General features: G+C 43.2%; 1 protein-coding gene across 1 annotated transcript; it reads left to right on the top strand.

Moving 5' to 3' along the window:
* The first annotated feature begins 342 nt into the window (after positions 1–342).
* dysf (neuronal PAS domain protein dysfusion) lies at positions 343–26726 on the top strand. The gene is made up of 11 exons (XM_033376402.1): positions 343–1092; positions 3124–3521; positions 12940–13121; positions 16252–16322; positions 17866–17955; positions 20773–21075; positions 23263–23447; positions 23554–23660; positions 24213–24366; positions 24466–25805; positions 26045–26726. The coding sequence occupies exons 2-11, from the start codon at positions 3166–3168 to the stop codon at positions 26056–26058; spliced, it is 2802 nt and encodes a 933-aa protein (XP_033232293.1). The 5' UTR covers positions 343–1092; positions 3124–3165; the 3' UTR covers positions 26059–26726.

The raw sequence follows: 26726 nt of genomic DNA on the forward strand, positions 1-26726 counted from the left end.
GTCCATACAAAATAATTGAATAATAATTATAATTAGTGTGAATTTCAAATATGTAAATAAATAAATATATAAATATACATGTAGCGGTTTGTATAGATAGAAAATAGATTTTCCTGTACATTTTTGCTCCTGGTTGGTTTTTGAAAATGATTTTTGAACATTTGAGTTCCAACAGCTGAGATTAATTAATTTGAATTGTATTAATCGCATATCATAATTGTGCTGCTTTTCTCAGAGTGCACGATCTGCCACCGCATTGGGTGAGCCGAGCCCGGCTTGGAGTGTCTTGGCCGTGTGCTGCAAACTGAACTAAAGCTACCTTACCTGTTTCGAAATCAAGTTTGTTGCTTCTGTGTCGCTCTGGTGATCCGCACAGAAAGGTGCACGCGCGCATTCAACACGGTTGTGGCCTCAACACAGAGCGAGAGAAGTACCGGGTTCTTGAGTGTTTATTTCGACAATCCGAAACGGATTTTCCATAAGCCAGTAAGGCACCCAATTGTCAAAGCCATAAAGCCGTCGGAATATCGTCTGTTGGACCGGATCGCAGAGTCGAAGTCGAAGTCGCAGTCGGAGTCGAGGTCGGTGTTGTCGGGTCGCGAACTTTCGATAGTTCGATCGCCACTGTGAGATGGTAAATGCCTAATGAGTGATGATGTTGTGCGTCATTTGGCCAATTTGATTTGCTAATTCCTTACCGAAGCTCTGAGTTTTCTCGCAAAGAAACCCCATAAATCTTGATCTAATCAATGTGCTTAATATGCAATGATTCTTTCCATGAATACATACTCGTGTGTAAAGTGTATTGAGAATAATAGGAAATAATAATTTAATCAAATACGTACGAGTATTGTGCAATAGAAACCCCTTTTCGGATCTAATCTGCTTAGCAATAGTTAATATATGTTTTCAAATATTAAGTAAATATAAATACAAGTTATTCAAGTGTCAAACATTGTGGATAATCAAAATAAATAAAAATACAAATAAAATCAAAATAATTATGAAATAATTACTTATGCCAAAAGCCAGCCGTCGGAGCCAGCTCTATAACCAAATGGATATCGCAAATTGAATCTTTCAAGTAAAGAGGTAAGTTGAAACCAAGGTCCCCAAAAACCTAGCCCCCAACCCGTACGTAATTTACCAATTTCATTATTAACTTTGATAGAAATCAAACAACAAAATACTTAAAAAGCCAGCAACCAACTCAAACGCCGTAACCGTAACCCCAAAAAACCTAATATTCAAACCGAGATACTCACAGACACAGAGAAACACACACAGCGAGCCGCAAAATGTACAATGAGATATATCTGCGGAGTTCTTCATTTCATTCAATGACTTTTGGTGGTCCCTATTCAAACAACTCCAAACAAATTCAAGCCCCGACTCGATGACACTCCAAACGTCAACTCGAACAAATTTTTTCCCCGTCTCTGCCTTGCCGGTCGGTGTCTTGCCTCTCGCTGTGATAAGTTCACTTGACAATGAGTTGCAACAAAGAGCCCAAAAGCCAGGCAGGCCAAGATGGTATACGGTACCCCCCGGAGACGGTAGTGAATACTCAAGTAGAAAATTTGAAATTCATTTAACAAAACTAATTTCAATTGTTGCACTTTTGGCCCGAACGGCCAGTAGAATCTCAAAGAATAAGTACGTCGTTGTGAGATCTTTGAGATTTTCCTTGGCGCCATCCCAAGTGGCCTGGAAAAATTCCGTATTTGTTTTGAATATTGAAAGAAAGTGATAGTGGGTTGCCCCGAGGAGGGGCCAGATTTAATGATTAGGGAAACTGGCAAAGGAAAGTTGAAAATTGGGAGAATTCGTAGTATATGGGTCAATGCTCTGAAGACTGAATTTTCAGGAATATTGAATATTGTTTGAAAATATATGCAGTACGAATTTAAATTTGGAAAAAAATGGTCTGCTAATTTGTTCCTTTTGAGTCAGTTGGACAATCGTTGCTATATTTTTTATATTCAGTCTAGATTAGAATGGAAAATTTTAATTTAAAATCGGATTTATTAAAGCTTAATTTCGCTTGATAATGAATATATTTAAAAGATTTGATTTGCATAAATATTCACAGCTCTGAAAAAGAATTTCGAGTAGTAGAGATAAAGTTTTTCCATTGAAACACAAATAGAAAAATCTTCGCTTCCCTTAAACAACAGTCATTAATAGTGGCTGCTCCGCCTTAGAAAATAACATTTAAATTCAGCATAAAACACCTAATACAATCAGCATTGAAATCCCGTAAAAGTGTACAATACTTCTTCAAATTTATTTCGAAAGAAACAAACCGATAAAACAGAAAAAAGAAGATTTCCCTTTATACAAACAACTATTATATTTCCAATCCCTGCTCTCTCTCTCTCCATCTGTATAGCCGCGAGGCATAATCGTAATTTGATTGATCATTATTGAGGACTTAACGAGTTTCCAATATGATCAACATAGATATTAACCCACTGAGTGTTTAGTATTTGTGTTGTTAGACATTTCATTAACCTCTAGTTACTGATCCGCCAGGAGAGGCCGAAGCCAAATCAAATGTCATAAATCATTTTCGAGCTGCCTCCTCCACCAAACTCCTTATGCAACCAAATGCTCAAATAAAAAATATACCATATCAAAAGCGCCAACTCATCAGAGAAGAGGGGAAGGGGAAGGGGAATGGTAGCGGGAGGGTAAAGACTGGGGAGACGTCTCCGCATTGGGGGTACTCCGGAGTCCGGACAATTGTTCAAATACGACTCGATAACAATGCAAATCAGTTCTTTGGATTGACTCGCCTTCAAACAATTCAAACAATATCTGGAACTGTTTTCAACTATTATCTGTATCTCCGTGTACGGGATCTGTGTGCCACATCTGTGTGTGTTTTGGGACTGGCCAAAAGGGAGAAAAAAATAATAACAAAAACCGACCTAATCAACAATTGTTGTTCCATTTCATTAGCAAATCGAAAAAAATAGAGTCTGCAGACTTTCATTAAGACCTACATATTGATTGATATTTTTTTTATTTTCCATTGTTGTTGGCACACAAATTTTTGCCCAAATAACCGTGACAATCTGCGACTAAGACGAAAATTGCCCTGTCATTTCTTACTTTTAGAATTGAGATTAAATATTTGCGAACGTGCGACGACGCCACGATATGTATGCGGATAATAAACGTGGCCTAGACAAGGTGACGGCTGCCACCGCGCCTACCATTGCCCTACAACAGCAGCAGCAACAACAACAACAGCAGCAGCATATGCACCACCATGTGTTGCAGTTGCAACAGCAGCAACAACAACAACAACAGCAGCAGCAGCAACAACTCCAACAGCATCAGCATTTGCAGCATCAAATGCATACGCATCATAATTTCCAGCCACACGAAACAACAGCAACATTGTCACAGCAGCAGCAGCAGCAACAGCAACATATGCAACAGCAACAGCAGCAACACCAACAGACAGCACAACAGCAGCAGCAACAGCAACAGACAGCCGGCATGTTTACAAGGTAAGTTCTTAGCGCCAACATTCTACCCGAAACCCCTCCCTCCATGCGAGGGACCCCCTTTGGAGACCTTATCATCAACCTCCCCGCCCAGCCAGGCACGCATCAGGAACTGCCTGCCCAAACATGCAAACTTTTAATTTCAATTTGTTTCGCACGCTTCGATATTTGTCAATTCGGATTTGAAATACGAGGCCAAGTTCGCATTCGAGGCCCAAGCCATTCTCCCCACAAAAAGGTACTCCTTTCGGTTTCTCGTCAGGGGATTTCTCTGCATGTTTCTTCCGATTTTCTCTTTGTTTTTGTTGCTTTTCGGTTAGTTCTTCTGCTGCTGCGGAGGCTGCTGCTTCTGCTGCTGCTGCCGGTTTTAATGGCCTCTTGTATTGGCAACTTGTAGTTCGCATTTATCTGGCTCTCGTAATCTTCTCAGCCAGCCCCAATCCACTCTGCGTACCCGTACCTTGTACCCCGTACCCACAGCGCCAATTCGCGAAAAGAAAAAAAACGCGCAAAATTCACTCTGAACTGAAGCTGAGACTCCAGCTAAGACTGGAGCTGGAGCTGAGGCTGAGGCTGGAGCTGAAGATGCTGTGCCATTTTATTTAGCTCCAATTAATTAGTGCTTCAAATGTTTTGCCATAAGTTAAACCCGCACAGTGCGATTGACATTACCACGTTGGCAATCGGACGTCCACTAAGACCGTCGACGACGACGGCGACAACGACTACGAAGATCCAAAATAAAAGGCGTCTCCACACCACCAGCACCAGCACCACCAACAACAACAACGTTGCGGAGATGCCAACAGAGTTAGGCACATCTCCTGGCTGCTGCTGCCGTTGCTTCTGAAATGTGTAAAACTCACGTGTGATGTTGTTGATGGCTCGTTCTTTGTTCGTTTCGCTTTTCTTTTTTGTTCCTTGCAGCGCCTAGCAGCAGTGCCAGAACTCTTTCTTCTTTCGTGTGGGTAGGTGTTGGCTCTTAGCTCTTGGCTCTTTTCTGTTGCCTTTTGGGTGGGTGTAACATTTGCTGGTGGCGACCGAGCGGAAGCGGTATCCCCATAGAAATTAGACCATTTTGTAGTAGCAACTGAGCGGAACCATTAACCAATTGATAAGTCCCAGACGGTGACGAGCAGGCGACACGAAGCACTCCGAGCAGTGTGAAGAGTACAGAAGGGAGAACAAAAGACTTTGCAAGAAAATCAATTAATTAATCTTCGTCGAACTATCTAAATTGGAGAAATTAGATTTTGTTGGCCGGGATTGTTTGAGATTGACAGATTGGGTTCAAGAGACATCGACCCATAGCAACGATAGTTTGATCAAAATATATCCCTGAGAATTCTAGAAACCCTTTTACAATAATTGATAGAAACATAATAAATTCGAATGCAACCCCCGGCTCACTCGCTCGCGCCGATCGCGAGTAAAATATCGGACGACGACCCAAAACTTTTGCCATATAATAGAGAGACTAGTTAGTTGCTGATTATAAACCGATATACGCATAAAGTTTGAGAAAAAAAGATAAGATACAAAAATTAAATGTTGAAACGTCTCTTAGTTCTTCAGAATAGGTACAAATGTAAATCCATAGCTCTATGTAATCCAACGACTACATGTATAATTAATGAAGTACATCGATATACAATATACATGACTAGACATAAAGATCAAGTTTTTACATATATACATAACAGGGCAAGTATAACTTAAAGTACAATTTGTTGGAATATCAGTTATCTTATGATAAATATTGCAATAGATAATAAATAATAAAATATATAAATTTAAGTTACTAGTTGCCAGTTCATTCATTTGATTCATACGCGACGTGACCCATCAAAACTATCAATTAACACATGAAATATTTGGAATTCCAGAGCTTAAAACCTAAGAGCCCCTTCCCCCTAAAATAAAGTTCATTGTTCGCACGGGAAAGCAGCACGCGCTCTCTCAAATACATAGATACAGATACAAGTATAGATAGAGATACAGATACAGATACATATACATGTGCAGATGTATTGTAATGTTAGAAATGGTGGTAAAAACGGATCGGGTAGATTTCTATAAATATTTTCATGCTCCAACAAGAAATGCCAACAAAACGGCCGCTCACAAAACTGAAACAAACAACCGTTAAACAACGAAAACTATATCAATATGCTCTAAATAATAAATGACACTAATTAAAACGAAGAAAACTTGGTGTTTGTTGTTTTTAACACATCCAGCAGTGCCACTAGTCGAGCAGTAGAGTCAACAAACCTCGAACCACTCCACTCCCAGAAGGAAACCAACCAAAGCCAAGGAAAACCCAGAGTCAAAGCCAAAGACGCCTCTGAGCCAGCCGCTGAGATGCATTCGGAAGGGGCATTTGGTAGAGGGGTGCTTCCTGAGTGAAACTAACCGAAACCGTTGCGTTGCGTATGGTGTGTGGTTTGTACGGTTTGTGTCTATGTTTGTGTTTGTGTTTGTGTGTTGGGCCTGTGCCTGTGCCTGTGCCGATGGGTGTTAATTTTGGCAATTAGCATGCCCCCTCAGATACAGATACAATTTTCGTATCTGTAACACTGCATAGGGCTCTCTGCTGGCTCTCTGGCGGCTCTGACAGCAATTTTATGCTGCTAATTTCATTAACACATTTCTCGAGAAAAGCGAGCAGCCCGGCGGGCAATGCTATTTACCCAAGTTGGGATATTAGACATCGGTGCAGTGGATGTTGCACCACATATAAATGTTATGGATCGCACACCCGGGAAAGGTATTCCACTGAGATTAAAGCTTGCAGCTGCAGACTGATTTCTTCCTCTAGTCTATTATCTTTTTGTCAGTGCATGACTTCCTCCATCTAATTTCTTTGATCAATATTTGGTGACGCGCGTCGAAACTGATCTGTGTATGCTCTCCTCTTACCAGGCATTTCTCTGCTCGAATATGATATGCTGAGCAAATAAGTGCGCCGCCTCCACCCTGGGGCTAAGATGCAAAGAAACTTTGCCCTGGGGCTTACCAAATTATTTAGTTGCGGCATCCTTGTGCTAATTGCCTGACGGTAAAGTGCAGCACTCTCAGCCGCCTCTGCCGCAGCCGCAGCCTCAGCAGCCAGGCTAACCATCAATCCCGTGAGTCTCAGGCCCAGAGTTGGTAGCAGATTCGAAGTAGCAGCATAGTTGGGGTAATTTCTGGCCAAGCCACCGCCGGGCACAAAATATACTCGTACAGACCCAGACCCGATACCGAGACCAAGAACCCCAAAGAGCCCAAGTCATGGGAAAATTTCCGTACACACACAATTTGGGGTTTGGCTTACGCTTACAGGGGAGAGAGAGAGGAGAATCTGGTGGAGGAGGAAGAGGAGCCGGAGCTGGAACTCAGGGTAGAGGAAAAAACTCAGTTTCGCACGCAAATTAAGATAATCGAAAGCAAATGCAGCAACGGTAGCAGCTCTCCATGGTTAGGCTCAAAAAAAAAAAAAAGGAAAAAGGAAAAAAGAAACGGGTTTAGTACCCGGTAGCAACAAATCATAAAAATATGAAAAATTATGCGGCGGCGTCGGTGGCAACAGCAACAGCAACATCACCAACAGTTCCTGCCACAAATGACGATATCCAAGTCCAGACCAAACCGAGCCGATGACGACGTCGTCATCATCATCGAAGTGTGCTTTTGGCAGTCCATCATTAAATTGTGGCTAAGATTCCAATCAAACATACAAGACAAGGGGAAGAAACGAACCGGAGCAGCCAGCCGCATCAACGGTAGCCACTTGGATTCATTTCTTTTGAGGCAATGAAATTTCAGCTGCGGTCGCCTCTTGCGCTTCGCTGTGTGGTGTGGCATGATCTGTTGTGGTGTGGTTTTGGATTTTTACAAATATATGCGTGAAAATAAACAGTAGCTACTGCCCGCCAGACTTCTTTACGAGCTTTTGAGAGCAGTAAATTATATGGCTACGACTTGCGGGGCTACCACAAACTCGTAGCTTGCCTAATTGATTGATTTAATTGAAGGATGGGTTAAGGATATGGATTTGTGGCTGTCCTTGAGGCTTCTGTGGAGATCTGAATAGTTTTTAGTTTGAGTTTTGAGATGTCGTTGGTAGCAATTAAGTCGAGCTGTACTTCTGATAATATCCCTTATAATATTCACTATCTTTTTTTATACCGAACAAGCTATATCCTAAGTAGCGGTTGTGCTTTGTCTCTCTCTTTCTCTCTAAGTTTTTCCCGTCTCTTATGGAAAGTGCGAGCAAAACTATTCTACAGATCATGAAATATGGTACTAAAGCTCCCTGAAATGAGAGTTTTAAAGTTCTAGTACTGCCAACAAGATTTTAGCCCTATAGAAAATCAAAGCTTCAAACTATAATTCATACCAATCAGAGACATTATTCGAATAGCTTCCTACATGAAATGACAGCTGGTTACGACAGAAATCTTCTCTCATCCAGCCACTAAGCATTATTTAGTAGATCAACCATACATTTATACGTGGATATCAATCAGAGTCCTTAACCGAATGACAGCCCATCGAAAGATCTGCGATCGCTCACACATGGCTCTTCTTCAGCTGCCACTAAGCTGCCTACATTACACAGTGGATCATATGCCTGCATCTAGGGGCATGGTATCCCGTCTATCCCAAGCAGAGAGCTTGGCCTGCTGCTCCTCCTCCATCAATACACACCTGAGGCAACTCTTACCTATGGCCTGCCATATAATTTGGTTAAAGGCCGCAACCAACCGCTGAACACCCCATGGTTATTAGATGGCCAACATTCAGCCAGCTTTTTGCAAGTCTTTTTTTTTCTTTAGTTTTTTGTTGTGTACTAAACGTCGCCCCGATGCTAATCTGTAGGTGTGTGTGTGTGTGTGTGTATATGTGTGAGAGAGTGTGTTTGGGGCACGCAGCGCGGTGGCAAAGGTATCGATTACTGCCACCGACTTACGCAGAATACAATAAGGCACCCGCGCGAACTAAAGACTCTGGGGAGGAGAGAGCGGTGTGGTCCTGCAGACCAAACAAGTGTTTCTCACACAGAATTCCAAGAAATCCTCGGAAACCGAAAAATGGAAAGCATTGTGCGGCGCCTGGGCAATTAATTTGACTCAGGTCGGGCCCGGGCCAGGGACCGGGACTTGGTGTGGGTTCAGCTGAGGTTGGGTTTAGGGTTACCCAAAGCTCAGACTGGAGCCCGACTCGGACTCGGACTCTGACTCGGACTCGAGAGTCGGAGAACTGCCCATCAGTTTGAGGGTCTGGCATTCATTATACGCCGTTTTGCACTATTTTTTTTGTTCCTGCAGTCAGAGTCAGATGCTGCTGCAAAGATGCCGAAAGAGAAAGAGGGAGGCAGAAATCATTAGAGCTGCCCGCAAGCCCAATACCCTGGCCAAACTATATCGTGGGAATATGGCAAATAAACTCGCCCAAATTACACACACACAAACACACACACACACAGAGCAGATCCGAGCAGAGCAGAGCAGAAATCGAATGGGAGTGAGAGAGAGATATCTAGTCGGGGGACTAGACAATTCGCACAAGTCAAGCCAAAGACAAGACGCTCCAGGAAAAGTGCAATAAAAATTTGCGCAAATTTCGTGTTTCTCTTGGCCTGCAATTGGTATTGACTGACTCTCGGCGAATTGAACTCAGTTGGAGTCTAAGTCGGAGTTGGAGTTTGACTCTGGGAGTCTCTGGTATCTGGTATATCTGGGGCTGGGACTCGACTTGTCTTGGACTGACGCCCCTGATGCATATTAAAACTCGACTTTGGATTGATACGTGGCCCTTCTCTGGTGGTGAGGGTGATGGAGTTAGTTTGCAGCAAGTTCTTGTGATTTATTTGCTGCACAAATTTTTACGATGGCGCTCTGAGGGCCCTCTCCATAAAATCACTCAGAAGAAGATCGCAGGACTGCGCCCATAGATGCGCATTTAAAATCCATTTAAGTTAATAGTTTGGCATTATATTTCTCTGGTCTGTGGTCTCTGGTCTCGCAGGTCTCGCTGGTCTTTCTGGTGGTTTATGTGCTAATTAGTGAGAGACTACGATTGGCATTGGGGATCGGATCATTGGAATCATCACAGGCATCACAATCGAACTGGAACAAGATCTGTGCCTAATTTCTCCAGAGCACGTTAAGTTTTTGGGGTCTGGGGTTTTATCTAGTCGAGCGTCGACGGTACTACCTCCGCCAGAGCGGTCCTGGCTTGATTAAGATCTTTCGAGTGCTCGCAAGAGGATCCCCAGTCAGAGATTAAACATGTGGTTGTGGCTGTGGCTGTGGCTATGGTCCTCTGGGGTCTCTGGCTGGTTCCACCACCAACGCGCAGTGGGTCTGGGGCAGTGGCTACTGCCTGCTCGATGATCCCACACCCGCCTCCAAGGCATACTCTGCTCGGTGATGCTGATGCTGCTGCTGCTGCTGCTGCTGACGCCTCGCTAAGAATCGTGTTTATGCTTTTAATTAGCAACAACAACTTGTACAGTAGTTGCCACAACAACAACAGCAACACAGCAACGGCAACGGCAACAAGTTGGTGCTACTTAGTGCAGATTTCAAGGTAGCGATAGATATATTAAGAAATGTTGACATGTCTCGCTCACTCAGATAAATTTTGATGTAGATTACAGGCAGCCCCCGGATCGCCACGAAAGGCCCCAAAAGATGCGCGGGAGTCCGTCCGTCCGTCCGTTCCGCTCCTATCCAGATAAATCTCATTTAATCCTCTCCTCTCCTCTGGTTGTGGCCGTAGCCATTAACACGTTTTTGGGCTTTATTTTGTTGAGGTTAATTTTGTTTCTCTTTTTTTTGGCATGCATTACGAAAAGGATGATGGCATTATCATATTATCGCCCATGGTACTGGAATCTTGTTTATGATAAATATTTGCTAGACTTATTAATTATGCCACAAATAGCCAGGTCAGATAAGAAGATTGCAAAAGCTTTAGACATTTTTAAGTAGCTAATTGGAAAAAGTGACGGGGAATGTTCCCACATGGGCGTGTGGGAGGATGGGAATGGGACTGCCCCAAAGATGGTATTTCAAAGTTATTGATCGTGCTGAGAGATTTTCCATGTACATATATTTTAGAGGTTTCATAAGCATTTCTGTAAACATTTAGCAGTAGGACCCTTCACCACGACCATATCAAATCCCACACGGCCAACAATCGCCCTTCTCCTTGCCAAACATGTGAACCATATGTCAGGAGGTCTGACCACAATCGCAGCATTTAAATCAATATTCATTTTAATTGTACAAATCACCTTGACTTAAATGTGTGTGCGAGACGCCGAACCACTCGACCACTCAATTCTGGGCCAAACCAAATCTGTTCTATTATGGCCAAGACGCACAGAGGGACCGGGGGCCCACCGCAACGGCAGAAAACGCGATGAATATTTCAAAGCCAGAAGGCGAACGCGCCGATCCGTTGGCTCCCAGGCCGTGGATGGCGTTCGGTTCACTTTGCATGCCGCGCCGGCGGTTGTTGCATGCAACACTCAACTCACACTCTCGTACTCGCACACAGAGCCGCGGTTGCAGATACACACGGACACAGTGAGATTGTTTTAAATGTTAACATGGCCATTTAGAGGCAATAACAGCGGCAAAATGGCAGACAGTCGACAACGGTCGACGAGAAAGCCAAAAAGGCGCGGGCACTTGCTGTTATTACAACAATATTACCAATATTTATCAAAGCTCTCTCGCTGGCTTGCAAAATCTCAATCCTCTCACCCTCACCCCTCCCCATCACCCACCGGCACCGCTGACCCACCGGGCAACAACTACAACAATGGCCCGATCGACGTCAGCATAAATAAAAATGCTCATACGCCGCATGCGCCGTAGAGGACGCGGACGCGGACGCAGACGCAGACGCCGCTGCATAAAAAGACAAATTTATGATTTATGAATTCAACCTTGTAAATAATATGCTCACAAAAGTACACACGGACAGTTCTGCTAAACGTTTGTGCAGCTCCGCCGCTTGCAACAACAAGCATAACGAATGAACAACCAACCAACCAACCAACCAACAATCCAGCAAACTGAGACTGACCAACCTACTTGCACAATTTTTCCGCACAAGGCATGTGGCAAGTGTGCCCCACATCAACCACACTGCCTGCAAGAACCACTGCAAACAACCGAAGCACCACAGCAAGAGCAACAGCAACAGAAACAGCCACAACTTACTGCTTGTTGTATGATTTTTAAATGCGCGATGAGTTATTTATGCATCGGGCATCGGGCTTTGGTATGTGCGATCCATCCTTAACCCATTGTTGCCAGCGGCTGCGATTTAAGAATCACTTAATAATAAATGGCAGTTCATTGAGAAAAAAGTACATCAATTTAATTTTGTACCTATGCAATAATAAATTATATGGGGCACAAATTTTCTCTCCTTAAACACTCTTAGGCTGTTAATGGAAAGTTGGCAAGTTTTAGCCATGCTGGGAGACAAAGACTCCATGCTCGTTAGAATAGCCATAGAATTAGAATACGATAAATGTCTCAAACAAGTCTATCGGCTTTCAAGCATTATTACCAAATTTCCATTTAAAATGAAAGAATTAAACCAGTTTTCAATAGGGGCTTACAGACAAATATTAATGTTGTATTATTTGCATACAATGGTTTTAAGCATATACATAAATCACAAAATTAAGACTTAATTAACCTTTTTATTTTATTTTATGCTGTACTGTATTAAATACAAAACTAAGCAGTAATGACAAGAAAAATTTCAATTAGTAATTTAGTTTCAAATAAGTAACTTAAGTAAGTCAAAGTTAGAATTTCCTCAATACACCGAAACAAATCATCTCGCGAATTCCTTTAAAATTCTTTAGAAACTGGTAGACCATTCAAACCATTACCATAAACCACTACTCAAGGAAGGATTAGCTCTTTTACCACCAATGGACCGTTACAGAACAATTAACATTCTTTAAGAAAAAAAACCCAATGTTGCATTTACTTATTTTACCTTTATGTAGATATTTTTCTATTAAGTTATTAGCTAGCAATATAAAGACAAAAGAAAAGTTTCCACGAATTCCCAGAATTGCTTAAGAATTCCCTACCAATTCCATTAGCATACAAAAAAGCTCCTTAGTGGGTTAAAGCCGACTGACAGTCAGTGCGAAGGAGACACACTCACATGGGCCTCACAGTGGTACAGTGGAACACACCCGAGTAGGCGGCTGTGAAAACACATGCCTGGTCTGGGCCGGCGGCTAGTTATGTGTGGTGTCCGCTCGCCGCTGTCTGTGGTGTCTGGTGTGTCTGCTTATTAAGCTGTAGCTGTGAACGTGCTCATATATTCTAATTGTTTCCTTATGCCTCTCTTAACCGAGTTCTGTTTCTTTTTCCTGGCTCCGTTGCAGGTTCGATGCCAACAAATCGACCAAGGGCGCCTCCAAGATGCGACGAGATCTTATAAATGCCGAGATAGCCAATCTGAGGGATCTGCTGCCATTGCCGCAATCGACGCGCCAGCGACTCTCGCAGCTGCAGCTGATGGCGCTGGTCTGTGTGTATGTGCGGAAAGCCAACTATTTTCAACAAGGTAAGCGCCCGATCCCCGAACCCCCAAAGCCCCCAGAGCCCGATGCATATGCATGCTGATAATTGGCTGCACGTTGATTGAATATGCATGAGTCATGAGCAGATGGAGATGGAGATGGAGATTGTGGCCAAGATTGGGGGCCAGAGAGTCCGCGAAAGAAAGATTGAGACCCACCGCCGCCTGGCTGGCTTTCGTTTAGGCCGAAATAAACCGCTATGCGCAGGCGCATGGCTCGGTTTAAATCAACATCATTCATATGTCGAGTGTCCCTCTATCATTCGCTCCCCCTGTGACTGCAACTGCGACTGTGGCTGAAATTGTTTTCGGCCAAGTAATTGCCTAAGCGTCTAGGCACGCACCCAGGCGGGCCGAAATTGCCCAGAGCCCCTCTCGATGCCTCGATTCCTCGAGATGCCAGAGGAGGTCCCATCCTCCTTTAATGCGCATGCTCGCAGGTCAACGCGCAACCGAACAAGATCGTTCGCTCTTTACTTACCCACTTCTGCTGCTATTTTTTGCTGTTTTTGCTGTATTTTTTTGTGGATAATTACGAAAATTGTTTTTCAAATTAGCGTTGTGCGGTACATAAGCCCATAGATAACACACAAGACTCGAAAGACTCTTAACTCTCGGCTCGCATCTCGCATCTCGGCGCAGACAGAAACGGACCCGAAGGAAACCCATGTGAACTCGCGTTTTGCGCGAAACTATTGCAGATCCGTGGCATACCACACCACTGGCATGGCAGCAGCAGCAGCACCACCACTAGCTGCACCACCAACCACCAACCCACTCCTCCACCAACTCTGGCCTAGACCCGACCCGCTCTACGACTATGTCTGGGGCCAGGCAATTTCACAATTGCAATGGTAACAACGAGCGTCTGCCTGGCATTGCTATAAATATTGCGATAAATCAAAATGTGCGATTTATGTGTTCTACAAATTGCAAAAAATTAAACTTAAGTACTGCCTTTTCTCCTCCATCCACATCTCTCGATCCACCTCTCTTTTCGGCTAAGTGTGAGAAATTGTCGGCGTTTTCGTTGGCCCGTATCTTTCGGTTATTTGGGTGTGTTGTTGCTGCCGTGGCTGTTGTTATTGTTCATTGTCATTGCACCGTTTAAAAGCATTTATAATCACAAATTGTGTTAATATTGGCACGCCATCGAAGTCGCTTTTTATTCATCCCCGTCCCCCAAGTTCAATGGATTCATTCTCTCTGGCTCTCTGGCGGTGTGCCTCTACGAGTACGAGTATGTGGGTGTGGCTTTCAAGATAGTCGCGATTAATGAAATACATATTTATAAAACCAAATTGAGTTTTCAATACAATAAGAATCTTTTCTTTTCTGCTTGGTATGGCAATATCTTCAGCCCGGCGGCGGCTTAAGACGGTTTCAAGACCGTATAATTGGCAAGCATTTAGTATTGTCATATTTGCCAGCGAATCGCAAGAGAGGCATAAAATAACTTGTGAAGTGATCACTGACTAAAAATAGTATTCGGCTTGCCCCGTGGGTGTGATTTTAGCAAAAGATTCGAACACAAGAGGGTCGATAGGCGTCTGGCAAACATCAGCATCACCTTTGTTGTTCCGTTTTTGGCTACTGGACAGGTTTGAAATAGGGTGCTATTCTAAGTTCGAATAATTTGTAAAATCAATATTGCGGTACGTCTTTTATTGTTTGGCTCATTAGACAACTTGCAAGTATAAGTTTATTATTTTTAATGATTTATATTTAATGATCTTAGCAGTAAAAGTGTTTATATTTTTTCGAAGAAAGCCCTTGACCGTAAATTATTTTATTTATAAATATAGTACAGAAAAATCCTTGAAGTCGATAAGTAATAAATCTTTATTATTTCGATTTTTTCCATACAAATAATTGACTTTAGCAAAGATTCTAAAGCTTACCCAATTTTATAGTCGCAAAATATTTTAAATACCTCAAATTATGTATAATATAAATTTTTTTTATGATCAATTGATCGGTTTCAGAGGCAGGTTGAATGATCAAAACCATTTAAACTTCATATTCAACTCTCTTGAAAGCAATATTAGAAAATACCTGTGCTACTAAAAGTGTGGTTGTTAATTGGTAACTTGGTAATTGGTAATAATTGTTCAAACAAATGTAGATTAATTTCAAAACAGATTCTTAAGATATTGAGATATTTTCAGCAGCAGCAAAAAACATTCCCTTGCCCTTGTATACCAAAAGCTAAGTGGAGAAGCATTGAACTGTCTGCCACACCCCATTGTCGGTTTGGCAGGGGGGAAGGAGGGTGGGCAGAAGGTTGAATCAGGTACACTGACGACAGACTTCTTGGCAAAACGGATTTCTGAGTATTCGTATTGTATAGTGGATACAGAGGAGTGGATATTAAAAAGCCCGACGAAAATCCGCCTGCATTCATGGCCTTTCCGTTCAAGTTCAATGAAATTACCAGTTGCGGTTGCTGTTGCTGCTGCTGCTGCTGTTGCTGTTGCAGTGATTGTGGCCCGATCATGCTGATTTTGTGGCCGTTTCTTGGCTTTGTTTTTGCTGTGCTTTTCTGTTTTGTTTGCCAGGTGCGGGAGTATCTCGTAGTGTTTGAAAAATAATTGATCTTGATGCGGCCTGCAATGCAGCTGCAAAACTGCAATTGCACTTGGAGATCGCTGCCTGATGTTGCTGTTGCTGATGCCGTTGCTGCTGCTGCTGCTGCTTTTGTTGCTGTTGCTGCTACGGCGGCTGTTGCGGCTGCCTCTCTAAGTGACAATGACACATTTTCTTTTTGTGATTCACTTGTTTTTGTAAGCCAAACAAACATCGTATCGCGTTGCTCATTGTATTTGAAATATAATCAATGAATTAGCAATCAAATGCATTCAACAATTGCCGTCTCCAAAGTGGGAGACAGACCGAGTGTATTATTAACAGATAGTTTTTTAATTAGCCAGGGGCTGTGCATATAAATTACAGCCATGGGAAAATACTCACATCCACTTAGTGCCGGCGTTTTTTTCCGCTTCAGACGGATCTCTCCTGGTCGCAGGGCGCGCCTGCGCAAGACACAAAAGGTCAATTAACTTAATAAGCATTATTTTTGATCAATGTGTTTTCCGTTTTCCCCATTTCATTGCAGTATTTAAGCGTCACAATGCCATGCATCACCACCATCATCAGACAGCAACACCAAATATTGGCTTCTCAAAGGTAAGAAACTGATTGAATTTCCCAAGAAATACGAGTCCAACAATTCATATCCAATCGGGGGATAATTAGGAGGTAGATTGCAGAATATCTGCATTCATTTACCATAACGTATAACCATAGTATAACCCCTACAGCTCCCCGCTTTGATGACATTTTGATTAGGCTCCCAGGGAGCGCAGGACCGAACCGAGAGAAACAACTCAATTTAAGCAATCGCGCAGTGACAACTCAACCGAAAGTTCCCGGGAAAACAACTCTATTAATGGCACAAAAGCTGGCCATATCATAAGTCAGAAATCATTCGTGGCCGCCGCCACTTGCTGCGCCAAAAGCGAGAAGAGGCGAAACAATAAATGCCCGGGCCGGGGAAAAAGCTAAAGATTTGCCCAAAACCACCAGGAGCAGACAGTAGTCAGTCAAGAGCTGCCTGCCTGGCACTGACTGCTCCAGTCGGGCCAGATTGATCTACATACCTGTGCACACTCGTGACTGAATTAAATACTATGTATATCCACCAGCCATAGTCATAGCACTCGTACTACTCTTTTCTTTTTCCCCTCTTTTTTGATTCTCCTTGTGACTGTTTTTTGTTTTTGTTTTTTTTTTCGTTTGTCAGTTGTCAACGCGAGCATAGGCCGGGCTTTTGGGCTAACAATTTATTAGTGTGCAGACGCGAAAATGAATTTGCATTTCCAACACAAGATTCAATTTATATTTTTTTCAAAAAATAGAGGGTGTCACATAACAAGTTGGATTTGATTAGCCAGTTAAGAGTTAGTTGAATTGGCTGCAGGCTTTGTTGATTTTCAATGGGGTTTCAGTTCTGCAAAGCTACTTTAATTATGATTTACCAAATTAAAATAGTATAGATATAAATTTTTGGAAGCATTTGGAGAACAATTTTGATAATGTTTTGGTTTAAATTAAAAATAGATTATTTAGAAAAATGTCCCAGGAGTATCTTCCGATGCAGGATCTCCAGTATTCGAACATTGAAGTTGCTTAGAATAGGATAGGATATAGGATTCAAACTCTGGCCCAGGGATATGGTTTCTTAGCCATAGTTTATCCATCTGTATTCATTTTAATTGATTTTTGTATTAGAGAGTTATTTTCCGGCCTATCCGCTTCTTTTATCTAGGTTCTTTTAGAGTCCTATGTATGTGATAATTACAATACCCTAAAATATTCCTTATTAAACCACCAAAATGTTGTATCTGTTTTCTTTTCTTTCTTATTCTCTACTATACTTCCCTGGTTGTTAATATTTTAATTCTTAGTTAGCAGTTAATTGTTAATTAAATAAATAAATAGTGGAGAGAGATTAAAATGGGGAATAGTACTTAAAAAATTCTTTTGTCAAAAGGAAATTTTTAAGTAATTACTTTTATATACATATTGATGAAAAATGCTAAGACAACTATTTTAGAAGAATCGTAGTCCTAGTAAAAATTCAATACCAACAGATCTGCCTACATTAAGAAACCAGTTAAACTATCTCAATGGTAAAACTCCTTTACTCATCCACATATTTGTCTTGCAGGCACTTTCCGGCTTCCTGATGATGCTCACACAAAATGGCAAATTGCTCTATATATCGGATAATGCGGCCGAGTACTTGGGCCATTCCATGGTAAGAGTTTTGGCCAAAGTTTGCGAAAGTTTTGGTTTTGTTTGTTGTTTTTTTTTTTTTTTGGTATTTCCTTCTGCTTAAGGGGTAAAATTGCTACAACCCGTGATACAAATCTCTGACAAGCGACAACAGGCAAACGACGATGCCTGTCGTCGTCGTCAGAGCATGTCATAGACTCGGAACAGCAGCGGCAGCAACATATTTGTTGCAAGTTTTTGTCTGTTGTTGTGGCTGCTCCCGTTGACAAGTTAGCAACTGTCTAAAGACCTAAAGAGCGAGACAGACACAGAGACCCGATTCATTGAGCTTATATAAATCCGTTTGCTTGTACGAGTACTACACAAAAGTTCCTTAAAAACTGCGGCTCGATTTTGATGTTGTTGCTGTTTTAGTTTTTGTTGTTGTTGTTGTTGGCCGTGTTTCAAGCTTTGTTTATTGCACGTTTATGCTGCTTAAATAGCAAGGTTATACATATCTAAATAAACTTATATCTCTCTATATATACTCGCATAGTATGTAACATGTACTACGTGGCCTTTCACTTTGCATTTGAACCAAAGTTTTAAATAAATCTCAGGCAGCGACCTGAGTGCAGCCTGGCTCACACATGTGACATATCTCCGTTCTACATTGCCAGAACAGACATTGACAAAGGTACGCGAGATTATGTGCCAGGTGATTGTCGGGCTCTTCAAGTCTTCGAGACTGCAACGGGGCGTATGTGCAACGAGCGAAAATTATGCCATAAATCAAAGCTAGCCAGAGCAGCAGACCCAGACCAGCAACAGATCGGATCCCGAAGTGGGTAATTGTTTGTGCAAATGGCTGGGACACTCGTACCCCCGAAAACTCGATCAGCTTCCTATCAAAAGGAGGCCTTTCCCTGTGACCAGGCGCTCGACATGTGGTATGAGGCCACTTGTTATTTTTTAGCCAGACAACCTTTCATATCAACTAGAGCCTCACTGCAGCCCCTTGCAGCAGCTAACAACACTCTTGTTGCATGGGGGCCCGCTCTTGAAAGGCAGTCAGAGCATAGACAAGAACAAGACAAGGGGGAAAAAACTTTGCCAATTGGCAACCATGACATTTGACAGCCTCTTGGCCTTTGTGCCGGGCCTTATCAGGAGTGCAGAGGAGTCAGAGTCGGAGCCAGAGCCAGAGCCACAGCCAGAGCCAAAGCAAGACCAAGAGTCTTTGTCAGGGAGTGGAACTGGGAGACACCCACCACAAGCACCAACTAAATGGTCAGTGAAGTTCATAAATTTACTCGTATGCCATGTGTTGGCATAATTACGGGCACAATAAACGGAATTGGTGTGCACATGGACAGGCCCAAAAGTGGATTGCCCAACCTTTTAATTTGTGGCAAGGCTCAGAGTTAGTTAGCGGCAAGAAAACGGCAGCAGCAACAAGGGTACCACCAGCAGCAGCTACGACTGCGACAACCCACAACGAGCAGCAGCAGCAGCAGCAGCAACAACTACAGGCAAAGTTAATTAACAAACTGCCAAAAATGTCAATAGATCTTGGTAACATTGTTGGTGCTCTGGCTGTTGCTGTTGCTGTTCCGAATAGCCGATGCTGCTGTGGCTATGTCCGATGTGGCTAATGTTGTTTCTGTTGTGCTTGTGTTGTTGGGCATCATAATTTGAATTCGATTTTTGCATATTCCCATAACAAGTTGCCATTGTCATGTGTCATGTAGCGACAGTGGCCATAAATAAATTACAAGTACAACAACGGCAACAACATGCCATTATAAATTGGCCGACCGATCGGTTAGTTTTGTTTTAATCGCACTCTCTCTCTCTCTCTCGCTGACTCTCTATCGATCGCTCTTTTGGCCAGCTCTATGGCCATAATTGTCAACTATAATAAAAGCTCATGACATAAACGGCCAACAGGCAACAATTGGCATCACACAGACACACAAAGCCAGCCAAGATGACCGTGCGAAAGCCACAACAACTGGATGACACATCATTAACAAATTAAAACAATCGACTGACTAATTGAACTGAAGTTTCATTATCCTTAATCTCCATAAATGGGCACAGATGCGCTTTCAGAAAACTGAGAATTTTTTTGGATTCATCGTCATAAATGTGGGTGCATATACGAGAGAGTCCACAAATGACATCAATATATAGTGATCAGTTGAAGGACCGCTAAATAGGAATAAGTGGGTTACAATTTAACACACAAATTTGAGGGACCTTCTAACAGTTATATTTTTTACACATTTTATTTAAAAAGAATTTTAATCAATTCATTCCGACAAAGTTGAGTTGTGAATTGTAATCCAATTTTTAGTTAAAGATTTAAGAGGACACATTTTATATTCATTTGGATTACTATAGCCTAAAAAATATATTATATAAAATATAATATATACAAATATATTACTTGGAATATACACTTTGGAAAATGGACAATAAAATGATTAACAATTAACAAAATTATTTAACAAATAATCTTTTAAATCTTTTATACAGGCTTAATACTGACATTATTTAGGTGATGATTTGATCAAATATTTATTTATATCGCGGCTGAAACAATTTTATAAAAAATAGGAGCCACTCAGCAGCTGCAAGGAGTTCGGGCTACTACATTATTATCAACATACTCGTTAAATATATGTACAATATACATAGCCCTGCTATTATATATGGAATATAGAATAAAATAACCAAAATATGCAATGTCATCTCCTCTAATTATTGCTTTTGTACCAAACTATTTGCTGACCAGTGTAAACCCGTGTTAACTCTTTGTATCTCCTCTCTCTCTTTTGCCCTGTCTCTTTAATAGGAGGATCTGCTGATACATGGTGACTCCGTTTACGATATCATTGACAAACAGGATCACGCAACCATCCAGGCCGAGCTGAATCGGAACGTGCCACCGCAGCCAGGTGGCAGCCAGGCGAACAGCAGCGGTGCTGGCGGCGGCGTCGGCGGCATCAGCGGCGACTCAACGTCCAGCAATGGCAGCGTTGGTGGTGTCGGTGGTGGCGGTGGCGCCTCCAGTCTGGAGGGCGAGCATCGCATGTTCCTCTGTCGCATGAATGTTAGTCGCAATGCGCGACGGCAAATGCGTTTCGGCGATCAAAAGGTGAGTGAAGAGCCCAAGGAATCGAGCGACTCGTTGAGTGTATGTGCGGATGAGTAAGCGCGTGTAAGTCTCTGACAGAAATTGATGAATGAATCACCTGGGAAGCGTGTTGCGTGTAACACTTGGCCAGACTTTGGAGGCATCGTCTCGAGTCCCAGACTCCACTCCGCTTCAGCTTCGACATCTCGCTCTCTGCCATGAATTATGCATGAGACGCAGAGACCGGGGAGAATGGAAAAATGGAAATGGAGATGGAGATGGAGTTTCAGCATGCGTTTAGTCTGACTCTGGCTCTGACTCTGACTCTGGCGAGCGGCTAACTGGTCATACATCTTGCCAACGAGTTTAGGTTTCTATAAGCTGACAAACGATGACAGTTGATGCGGAACGGGTGGGTGCCCCAAGCTTCTCTCTCTCCCACCTTTCAGCCAACTGCTCTGATTGGCCGCCTCTCCACGGTCTGTTGATGATGATGTGAATAAAAAAGGCAGCTAAATGCCGCAAGAGTGTGCCCACCTCAACACACAACAATATGAAGTTGTCAGCGGGTCTGTGGCAGGCAAGCTGTGCTCCTCTCAACGCGGGCAGGTTGAACAAGACAAGACCAAATCTGTCAACGTGTTGAGCGACGCGTTGGCTGTGACTCTGACTGTGGCAGGCAGCCACCGTTGCCCGTTTTGGGATAGATGTGCCCCCGGCTACTGTGCAGAGTCGTCTCTCGCAATGTTGTGGGCGGTCGCTTCACTTTTATTCATATCTCCGATCCGCTCTTTTTTTCGCGTCCATTTTTCTCCTCAGTGCAGCGACACACAGATGTGCGGCGGCGGTTAAAATTATGGAGATAAGGCAAGGCGTTGACAGTTGGCTGAAAACGTTTTTAATTAAGTTGAATGTTGGCAGTTTAATGAGGTGCAGGAAGTGCATGTTGAGAGATTTTCTCATCACTGTACGCGGATAAAGTTGTTAAAAGATTATGTTAGGTTGGAGTAGGCCCAAAAAGGCAGCAGAAGAGAGATCTTTGAATGAATGAAACGTGGTGAGAAATAACCAAAAAAAAAAAAGGATAAAGAGAACTGCAAATCCCTTTCCGGATACTACAGAGCTGATCTTTAAGATCTTTTTAAAGCCCTCTTAAATATACTGGTTTTTAAAACCTTCAGGGGTCAATCATTGTAATTCCATCCTTGAATAAAGATCTTTAAAGAAAGTTAACAATCCTATAGCCTAGTATTAATGGTCAACTGTTCGGATCTGAATACCAACATTAGCTACACACAACTTTCAAATCCATTCCCAGCCTAAGAAATCGAATACCTAGCATAAGACCCACATGAACTGTACCAGCGATAACCCTCAAAGTCGAACCCCAGCCCAGAAATCCAAGCGCATTCACTCGCAGTCAGCAGGCAGCAGTCAGGCAGGCACACTCGTTAATATGCAATAAAAATGGACCAATAAATAATTATGAATGAGGTCAGGCATAGTTCAGTGCTAGTACCTAGTACCCAGACAGTCATTCTCGTACCCCATAGACAAAAGACACAAAAAGAAAAAAAAAATCAACCAACAACAACCAAGAAGAAACGGCGACAGCGCCGGCAGTGGCGCCTGCTCCCCAGTCTAAGGTCGTCTCATTTACCAAAAAATAAAGAGAAAAAAAACCCCAAACGATGCTGGCGTCTGCGTCATCGACGGGTTTGGGGGATCTGGCAGTGGGACTGGGTTTCGGTATCAGGATCGTCGGAGCTGCATTTGCATTTAAGCAGAAGAGGCTGCAGCGGCCCATAAGCTACGAAAATGCAATTGCAGTTGGGACGAAATAAATGCAGGCACGTTTTAATTGGGAGACAATGGCTCGAAGTCTGTGACTGACTCTCGCAGACTGCCTCGGAGACTGCCTGGTGTGTGTTTCTGTGTGTGGAGTAGAGGAGGTAGGAGTCCCAGGCTGGAGTCAATACTGGGACAAAACATTTCTGTGATTGCCTTTTTTAAATTATGGAATCAGAGTAAAATGTCTATGAGAGAGAATCCCGGCATGCCGAGCCAAAAATGGCCATACTACTGCCCGCCAGCCAGTAACAGGGCAACGTCGTTGGGCGCCAATTTTCGTGGGAGCCAGCCGAATGTGGTCCCAGAGAAAAACTCCAGATCCTCAACTCGTTCTCTCTCTGCCTCTCTGTCTTGCAGGTTGTTCTTGTACAGGGTCACTATTTGTCATTTCTGCCGCTCTGCAGTCGGAACGAGCCCGTCTTCTTGGCCACCTGCACGCCCATCGCCATGCCCGAGACGCGGGAGTGTGTGGTACAAGGTGCCACCAATGTGTTTACCACGATCCACTCGATGGATATGAAAATCGCCCACATCGATAAGAAGTGAGTAGCCACCGAAAAATATTGGATATATTTAGTAAATGATTTTTATTATGTATTCATTAATAATCATTTCTTTGAAATCCTTTCTATTGTTTGATCTTCTTAGTGGAGAGTTCCATTTGGGCTATGAAAAGAGCACATTGCAGGCAACATCTTGGTACAATCTGATTCACAGCGAAAACCTTCGGGAGGCGCAAAGCAAACACAGGCTAAGTAAGTGATTATTAATGTTTTTCCATAGTATAAATATTCAATTTAAAAGTGGAAATATAGTAATTTAGGTTAAATGAAATCTTGATCGATTTAAGCTCAGATCGAGCAGAAAAGCCTATAAAATAAGTCTAAATTGATGTTCTTATAAGTTAACTAAAAAAGAAACAACTAGATAATGCATTAGATTCATTTGATCTGACATCAAAAGTTTCAGAATCTTATATCTTTTGAGATGAAAATCATAAAAATGATCAACATCATTCAATCCGCTTGAAAGGCTTTATGGATCTATAAAAACCTGTTTAAACTACAAATGTACATAAATGAAATTTTGAATTAAATCAGAAATTGATTGTAATCTGAAACGTTGAATGAGTAGCATTTTAAATCGATTAATATTTATTGAATTGATTGAAAAAATGCATCTAAAAAAATTCAACAAAATTGATTTGATATCTAATATTATTAATTAAAATCTTGAAAAATAGGGCTTTCCCCATAGTGATAATATAATAATTATATTTAATAAAATAATTGATATTCCATTCACAGTAACCCAATCGGAACAGGATCGCAGCTGTATCCTGCTAGTGCGAATGCAGCGCTCCAGTGGAGAATACACGTGGGTCCATGTGGTGCTACAGGTGCGGGATAGTCCAGACTCCACCCAGCAGCCTGTGATCGTGTGCACCAATCAAGTTCTCAAGTAAGTAGAAACCTCTCCGAATACACCAATCCATATCAACCTACCTATCCAGAGACACACGATAACCCATGGATAACCCTAAATCGATTGCATTTTCAGTGATCGCGAGGCTTCTGTAATGCTGGCCAACTCCTGGCTGTACCACTATTACACCGTACAGTCAAAGATCCAGTTTGGTATGCCGCTGGACAGCGGTATGCGAGTGCCACCCGGTAGCTCCTCCAGCGGTTATTACAGCCCCCATTCGACGCACTCGCAGCAGACGCAAGGTGGTAGCACTCCCGGCCTGAGCATGACGAATGCCGCTGCTGGGATGACGACTGTGTTTGGCAGTCATCATCATCCGCATCACCCGCACCACCATCATCATCACCACCACCCAGCCGCGGCCTATCATCATCATCCGCATATGGGGAGTTATGGCGGCGTCTATCACGCGGAGGCGGCCATCGAGCTGAAGGAGGATCAGCCACTGTTCAGCTTCCAGGAGCCCGTCGACTATAGTCAGGTGAACGGTGGCGCAGGGAGCGGTGGCAGCCCAGTCACACCTATCGCCACCACAACCCCCAACCCCTCTAGTAGCGCCAGCCAGAAGTCCACTCAATCAGCCACGCCTCCGCCTCCAAAAAAGCGTGCCCGGAACAAGCTGGAGCCGCTGTATCTGCATGCAGAACGCTCGCCGGCGGCAGCGATTACGCCGGAGCCGGACTGTTACGCCCTGCACCCACATCCGGCGACGGCATATGCCACATCCGCGGTGGCCAGCAACGATGCCTCGGTCATCTATGCCACCATTGTGCCGACGAGACCGCGGCTGCCGAACAAATCGCTGCCCCCCGATCCGGCGGACTTCATCGAGCAGTGGAATCCCAGTCCGCCGTGGTCAGAGTCGGCCCAGAAGGCCTCACTGGACAGCTTTGGGTCCTCCCACGAGCTGAGTCCCTGCATCACGACTACACCGCCCACGCCCACCAGTGCGACGCCCCACCAGAGTGGCCTCGGCACGCAGACCATCGGACCGGCCTTTAGCTTTGAGTGGATGTCCGATCCCCTGGTGCCACTGACCTATCAGCAGTGGCCACCCACAGGAGACCATCACCAGCAGCTGTCACAGCACCTGGCCGCGACACAGCAGCAGCAGCAGAATCAGCCACATCATCATCATCATCCGCACCAGCATCATCATCAGCAGCACCAGCATCTCATACTCCAGCAGCAGCAGCAGCAGCACCAGCAGCAGTCCCAACAGTTAACACTTCATCATGTCCACGTGGCGGGGGGGACGACAACGACAGCGACAACGCGTGCGGAGCATTCCATCGATGGGGTAGCGCCGGTTCCGTCACTACCGATACCCATACCCATACCGATACCCATAGCGATACCGCTGACGGTGACCACGGGCCATGCAGATGCCGGAGAACCGGTTGAGGATAGAGGTTAGTACATTTTGATTGGCACGATTTTTTATGAAGCTGCGGCCAATTGGCGGACCGATGCTAAGTAATTAAGGTCGACAAAAACATAGCTATCCCATCCCCGAAACTAGTAAAAAGTATCTTAATTATTGATAAGACCGGAGGAGATTCTTTGGAGCTTCCGCCAGCCACCAGCCACTAGCCACATGCCACGCTTATGCTAATGCCCCTCGCCATCGCGCTCCCTCTTCTGCTTGCAGATCCCAAAAATTAGTGACCGGCAGAAAGCTCGGAAATACCCAGAGATCGGATCAGATCGGATCGGCTTGCAACGGCGGCCAGGTGATAATCACACTTAAATTAATTGCCACTTGTCATCTTAGCGTTTAAATTATTTTTATCTAACGAAACACACCCAAATGGAAAACAATAAATTCTCGCTATAACACATTCATTTCTCCACGAGTGTATATCAACTAATTTAAGTAATTTCCATAGAAACCATTGTTTTCCCTCTCTTCCGTCTCCCTTTTCGTATGTGCAATCTCGGAAGATACTTAAAAATATATGCAATATACGTATATATGAAAATAACACTTGGAAATTAGTTTTGCGATAGGAAACAGCAGCAGCAAAGCAAAGGCAAACAGCACTAAAATTAATATAACAAAACAAAAAGCAACACCAAGCCAAGAGAGCTCTATTAGTTGTAGCCACAGTTTTTTATTAGCGTTATTTTTTATGGCATGCGCTTGAACATTTTTACGACTATTTCTGTATCTTGTATCTGTATCTTGACATATACCCGTAAATGTGTGCATTAACTTCGTGCGTAATTCGTAGACGATTTAGGTTAATTATTTTATTTATTAAACGTTTTATTTATAGACATATTTATTACTATTATGCTTTGCTTTATTTAATAAACAAACATTTAAAGTA

The sequence above is a fragment of the Drosophila pseudoobscura genome, chromosome 2 (assembly GCF_009870125.1).
Source record: "Drosophila pseudoobscura strain MV-25-SWS-2005 chromosome 2, UCI_Dpse_MV25, whole genome shotgun sequence".
Classification (NCBI taxonomy): Eukaryota; Metazoa; Arthropoda; class Insecta; order Diptera; family Drosophilidae; genus Drosophila; species Drosophila pseudoobscura.